Source organism: Sinocyclocheilus anshuiensis, unplaced genomic scaffold, assembly GCF_001515605.1.
Source record: "Sinocyclocheilus anshuiensis isolate Anshui unplaced genomic scaffold, SAMN03320099.WGS_v1.1 scaffold166, whole genome shotgun sequence".
NCBI lineage: Eukaryota > Metazoa > Chordata > Actinopteri > Cypriniformes > Cyprinidae > Sinocyclocheilus > Sinocyclocheilus anshuiensis.
Window position 1 is genome coordinate 129576 of NW_015546050.1, and position 7178 is coordinate 136753.

At 36.8% G+C, this 7178-nt stretch overlaps 1 protein-coding gene across 1 annotated transcript in view; it reads right to left on the reverse strand.

Annotated features, from left to right (window-relative positions):
* Positions 1–1372: 1372 nt before the first annotated feature.
* The window catches only part of efemp1 (EGF containing fibulin extracellular matrix protein 1), a 20285-nt gene continuing 14479 nt past the window's right edge, over positions 1373–7178 (reverse strand). Inside the window, exons 8-9 of the mRNA XM_016500316.1 lie at positions 6834–7026; positions 1373–3358 (exon numbers count right to left, since the gene is read on the reverse strand). Coding sequence (XP_016355802.1) covers positions 3197–3358; positions 6834–7026 — 355 coding nt within the window. The 3' untranslated portion in view covers positions 1373–3196. The remainder of the gene's footprint in view (positions 3359–6833; positions 7027–7178) is intronic.

Sequence of the window (7178 nt, forward strand, 5' to 3'; positions counted from 1 at the left end):
TAAATATATTTATATATAGTATAAATTACATGAATATAAATATATACATTTTACAGTTTATTGGCTCTAGTTTTAAGAATATATGATATTTTATGTATATATGAACACCTGGTCCTTGACTTGAGTAGCTGATTTGCTTCTCTGGGACAGTTGAGGACACTGATAAAAGAGAGTCTCAGTGGATCTCACGAAGAGCACGTCCAGGTCATATTTAATTCTGAAATCCAAAAAAAAGAGACTTTGACTTTTTAAAAGTAAATGAAGCCTGTTTTAGGAATCAATTCTCTATACTGTATTTTTTTTTATCGTACAGTAATAATTGCTTAGTCTTCAGAAGAAATATTGTCACCAGGCATAAAACTCGTAACGAAAATAAATGTGACCCTGGAGCGCAAAACCAGTCATACATAAAATATCATATATTCTTAAAACTAGAGCCAATAAACTGTAAAATGTATATATTTATATTCATGTAATTTATACTATATATAAATATATTTAATATACAAACATAACATATTTTTCTTAAATATATACACAATTAGGCTTCATTTTCTTTATGCAAAACACCATTTCTTCTTTTTTCTCCTTTCAATTTTGGAGTGAAATATGACTAGGAGGTTTATGTCAGATTCACCCGCCTCTTCTCAGCATGAACTCTTTGCAGATGACTTGCATGATGGTGCCGTTAATTAGGTACCGCAACTGAAATTATCCAAGGTTTTCTTTTACATGATCTTCTCATGCACTCATTCATTTCTGTTGTGTTTTTACTTTGTGACTGCTGTGCTTTCATTGAAATACGTGCTATTCTATTTATTCATGTTTATCTCAAATGAATGTGACAACTTGTTTGTGACAACTGCTTTCTCAGCTTGTAAACAATGTATTTTTATGTGGCAGCTGGGTGACATGGGTGGAAATTTGAAATACACGTTGACAGTTTGAGTAGTGTAGCGATTGCCTGTTTGTTTGAACCGTATTAACTACTAACAGTATAACCAATGTCAGTACCGTTTTCAACAAGATGAAAATATTTGTAAAGAGATGAGATTCTCTATCACCACTTGATGAAACTGTGATGTTGTTCTACTGGATACGTTTATGCATGCAGTTTCATGCCTACATTTTGGAGACACTGATACTAAGTTTAAATAAATACTTTCCAGAATCTTAAACGTTTTATATTGTCAAATTGCAAGAGGTAATTAAATTGCAAAAAGCTAATCAATGTCTTCAGGATTATTAGAAACTCCAGGAAGGTGTGTTGGGCCCCATGCTGGTTTTTAGATAAACAGGAAGTGATTATAACATTATATTAATTATATGAAGAAAAAATACATTTTAGATGATAATAGATGTATTTCCCTTTATTTTGAACTGTTTTTGTTCGGTGTACAAATAATGATGGTCAACCATTGAAAATCAATTTTTATTAAAGACCAAAAAGTTCCATAACAGGATATTAATGTATTTTTTCATCCTTGTTAAAAGCTAACAAGATATCTGTGTTTCAGCTAGAGAGTAATGTCAGGCTGAAGCCTATTTATTTGAAAGCAGATGAATTATGAGAAATTGCAAAACCAGGATCAGGTTATTTTCATGTCATCAGTGCACAACATAGGTTAGCAATGCAACTAAACCAACATACGATACCCATACACAAACTTTTTGACAAACTTTTAACATGCCGGAGGTCACCACTTTCACTTTCTATGTTTACTGACAAAATACACATCAGCTGAAAGATCTCAAATTTGTGCTTGACCACTGTTCTCCATCTATTAGTGACCAAAATTTGCAGGTTAGGGTTAGAAAGAAAGGACTCTACAAATTGTGCCCCTTCAAAAAAATTATAATTTAGGTAGATGACTCAACATTCCTGTGCCAAAACACTACTGTCTGCTGACAACAGTTAAGCAATAGTCAGCGAGAAAGCTGTTATACAGTAGAGTCGTTCAGTCACGTACACCTTCACATCAATGAATTCAATCAATGAAAGTGCAAACAATTGCAGGAACATTTAATAAAGACATGGCACTGAGTAAATGCTTGTTCTTAAATTAGCAAGGCTCCAGACTTAAAAATGACAACGGAGAATTAGAATTTATTTAGGAATCAACTGCAGTCACTTTTTTTGTTGTTGTCAAGATCATTATTACAAATTTATGCATAACCATTTATACACTCCATTTAAGAGCTGCCCTACAACTTGCAATTAAATGTAATCTCTTTTCACTTTTGACGTTATTTCACTCTGAACAGACCAAACACACCATTATTACTGACATGCCTCTGATAAAAAAAAAAGGCTGTCAGTCAGGCAAGGTTTGAAATTGCAAAATTAAGCATTTGTAGCATAATGTTGATTACAATCAAACTAAAGAATTTTAATGCAAAAAAAAGAGAGAGAGAAAGATTACAATGGAATTAAAAGGTGCCAAAAATGTGAACTTCCTGTGATGTGGCTTGATGAGTTTTCGTCAATGTGCTGACAAATTTCTGAATAAAAAAGACTCCTAATTTATACTTGATATGAAACTGTTACAGAACATAACTGGTCATTTTTAGTAATGGTTATAGTTTAGTAATGGAAATGTGTGTCATTTATATTGAAGCATGGCACCAGTCGTGTTATTCCGTTTATGACGCCAAGGCTGTCTAACCGTTTGAGATGTTTGTTCTCAAACCTATCGTGTCCCCAGTTTTTTAACTGACAAACTCTGAAAGCAAGCAGAACTCGTACTTGCAAATGTGAATAAACTCACGATAAGATGATGCTTTTGGTAACCGTGCTGTACTTGAGTGTGACTAACAATCACCCATCCTTCATATACAGTAGAAATTCATTCAAAAGCATCCATTCTATTCTGTTCATGAATACTTTTCAGTGGTTGATCACACTCAAAATCCTCTCTACACCATCTCCTCTGCGACTCGGCCTCAGATGATGATGAAATACGACAAAACCAATAAAGTTTTTAGATTTTAAATGATCAATATAAAATGTTATTTTTTTGTCACATTGGCAACCATTTTAGTGGCATAATATGAATAAGATTCAGGTTATTTTTTTTATGACTGCAAGTCAAAGACACATTAGAACAGTCAGCAGTTCATAACATCTCACCGTCGCTGCGTGTAGCTTTAATGCAAGCAGTCTGGGTGTGTATAAATGTGTGAAGCTGCAGTAGTGTTAGAAGGGGTAGGGTCCCACGATGATGGTGAGCCGTAGTAAAGAGCTTGAGCGATAGTTCATCACTGTGTGTTGAGTGATCATCTCCAGATCAACGATCAGCTCCTGAGGGCCCTCCAGGGACTTGGTCAAGACCAGCATTGCACCAATGCTGCTGAACCGCTAATGCAATTAACGACAAATACATGGAAATCTGACATACGGCAAAACAGAGAAATATTCCCAAAATATCATCGAATTTCCTCAATGATGGTGATGAGAAATAAATGTAGTTTTAATCAAAATCTACATTATTTGTGTGCAGACTGACAAAATTAACAAGCAGACATGAGGTAGTGGTAGAGCACTCTTCAATCCACAGCCTCGAAAGAGGCAACCTCGTTTTTTAACCTAGTTATAAGCATTGTATTTGGCAGAACAGTCTTCCTAATTCTGTTGTGAGCCAATTGTTGTTGTTAAAGACCCTGCATGTATATAGTATTTGTTAAATTCAGGCATCTCCATATCTCACATGAAATTGTGTGGTACATATTTACAACATACCAACATACAGTAGCTCCAAATACCAAATACATTGGGTAGCTCCCCCTCCTGCTGCCAAAACAGCTCTTAAGACCTCTGAATGTGTCCTGTAGTAGCTGGCATCAAGCCATTAGTAGAAGATCCTTTAAGTCCTGCTTGTGAGGTGGGGCATCCATGGATTGGATTTGTTGGTCCAGCACATCCCATAGATGCTCAATCGGATTGAGATCTGGGGAATTTGGAGGCCAAAGCAACACCTTGAACTCTTTGCCATGATCCTCAAACCATTCCTGAACTGTTTTTGCAGTGTGTCAGGGTGCATTATCCTGCTGAAAGTGGCCATTGTTATCAGGTTTCCCCAATACAACATTGTCCAGAGAATGACTCTGTCTCCGTCGGTATGCTTTTTTCCCATAGTGCATCTGCTGCCATCTCTTTCCCAGGTAAATGACTCACACATACCCACCTGAACTAAAAGACCAGGCAATCTTCTTCCACTGCTCCATGCTCATGTACCCACTGTAGATGCTTGCATGGCTGACAGGGTTTGTCATGGGCACTCTGACCGGTTTACACAGATTCATACGCAGCAAACTGTGATGCACTGCATGCTTTGACATCATTCTATCATGGGCAGCATTGTTGTTGTTTTTTGCATTTTTATACTACATTATCTCTTCTGTGTGATCGGACCGGTCTGCCTAGTATTTGTTCCCTACATGCATCAATGAGCCCATGACCCTGATGCTGGTTCACTGACAGTCCTTCCTTGTATCACAGTTGGTAGGTACTCTACTAACCACTGCATACCAGGAATACCCCACCAGACTTGATGTGTTGGAGCTGCGCTGACCCAGTCGTCAATTCAAAGTCACTCAGATCTCTTCACTTGCCCATTTTTCCTGCTTTCAACTCATGTAATTCAGGAACTAACTGTATATGTGCTGCCTAATATATGAAACGCCTTAACCATGTAATGATACAATCAATGTTATTCACTTCACCTATTAATGTTGTGGCTGATCAGCGTACAGTAGCTAGGACAGGTCTGGCAACAATTCACCTTAAATCAATCTTTAAATATGGCTATAGATCAGGGCCGGGCAACAAAAACAGTTTGCACTGACTGGATGAGTGTAAGCCAGCAGATCGTTATTTTATGTGCTTTGTAAAATGTGCACTTCATTGGGTATTCATAAGATTAATTTATCCTCACTCAATGTACCTACAGGTACAGTAATGAAAAAATCCCAAAGAAATCAGTGGACAAAGTTCTGAAAGTTCTGTAAGTACTTGTCAATTCATTATTTATTACTCATTTAATTATTACTCAATTACAACAATTTGAATGATGTATCATTGTCTTGTTTTGTATGTAAAATTTCAGACTCCCTTATATTACCACAATGCCTATTAAATCGGTGTAAAGTTGATGGTGGAAAGAGTGATTCTGGACTTTATCTCCAGAAGAGCATGTGCTGAGCACGTGTTGCACATACAGTTCTCACAAGTAGCCCACACCAGAGGTTACTCAAAACTAGACCAAAGTTCTGTACAGAGAATAACACTGCAGAAACATTACTGAAACAACTACTGTAAATCAGAGCACCCAATTTCAATGACACACCATTTCACAGTCTTGAGGCTGCAACAGCAAAGTCACAGTCATACCTTCATTTCAGATGAGAGCAAAGAAAGACAGAGCTGATCTGATCCCCATCAGGGTGAAGCGGAGGCTACTTATCTACTACACTGTGGGCTACTTGTCTTATCATTTAATCCATTACAGTACACAAAACAGTCGTCCTGGCAAAAAGATGAACACAGCAACAATATTACAGTACTATTAATACTGAACTCCAATTTCATTTCCAATACTATAACAAAAATGCAAGATTGCAGCATCTGTTTGTATGAAACCAGAGAGAACAAATCCGTGATACCTGGATGAATGGTATGTTATTCAGCGTTGCTTGTTACCGGGAATAACACACCTCAGAATGTCGCAACTGACAAGTCAGCATCAAGTATAAAAGCACCTTATATTGGATTCAATACTTTATCAGCAACCAGTGTAATGATGCAGGTGAGATGTGGTCTCTTTTTGTTATTTGTTAAAAGGGGTGAGACCAAAATATGACCAAAATCCTATATCATAATATGAGTACATTTATTTCACTAAAAGTACTATAAAAGTAGTATTATGCTTTTAATTCCAAATATATAAAGATGAAGCCTGGCACGGTACAATTAAACACTATCTAAACAGACTTTCTCCCGTCCTCCTCCCACTGGTTCCCCGTCTTCCTCCAAAATAGCTCCCCATCCAGGCATCACACTATTCACTTACATAGGCACTGTCTGTCCAGAATTAAAGCACTGACAGTATTTAAAAGTGACAGTGACAGTGACACTGTTATTAAAGTTTATTTAAATCACAGCACTGGCAAAAAAAAAAAAAATCTAATAAACTGAAATAAGATGCAATGCAGTAAAAAAAATAAATAAATAAATAATAATAATAATAATTATATTTCCCCACAATGATAAATGTGCTGTCAAATATCCTGCTCTGCACTTGGGAAAGAAAGAGCTTGGGGAAACAATCAGTGCTGAGCTCATTTCTTGCCTAATGTTTTCCTATTTTATCCAGATATTCCAAAGCAACTGACACAGAGAAATTTTTACATTCAGCATGATCGAGACATTTATATTTGATGATGTGATACTGGGGAAAGCAAAACTGAATTACCTGCATGTGTGCAATGTGCTACACAAATCAGGCCTTACCTTGCCTAACAAGAAACTGTGTTAAAACTGAATGTGAGAATAGATAAAGAATGAATGCACAGTGTGACCAGAAATATCTAATTTGTCAACAAAAGACTTGCATTGACTGACATTTACCACCGTCACTACGGCATGAAGCTACTAATGCAGCTGGCTTACAGCACCACTCAGTGGTCAAACCACAATAGTCTGATGCTTTCTTTGTACTTCAAAACCATTAAAAAAAATGTTGACCATTGCCAAAAACATGATTTGTCAAAGAGATATCAAATGAAATGGCTTTAACAGTTTGAGAAATACAAAAATGAAAGGTTTGGTTACCCACCCTAAGGAAGAACTCTCCTCCATCATTGCCAGCTTTAATCCTGAAGGTGTAGTGTGCACTGGGGAAGATGTTTGTGGCTTGAATCTGGAAGATATCTGCTGGTACGGTGCGCTCTGAATGAATGCTCATGTATTTGTAAACAATAGACTGCGACAGGCCTCGACACGCACCCGCAGACTGGCACGAACACCGGCTAGGAATGAAAGCAAGAATATTACTCTTCTATTTTTTTTCCATCCTTGAAGTCCCCATGAAATCAAAATGAAAGTTTTTTTTTAGTATCAATATGTTAGTCTTAAGGTTATCTATAAGGCAGTGTGCTCCAAAACAGTGACAAAATTCGCA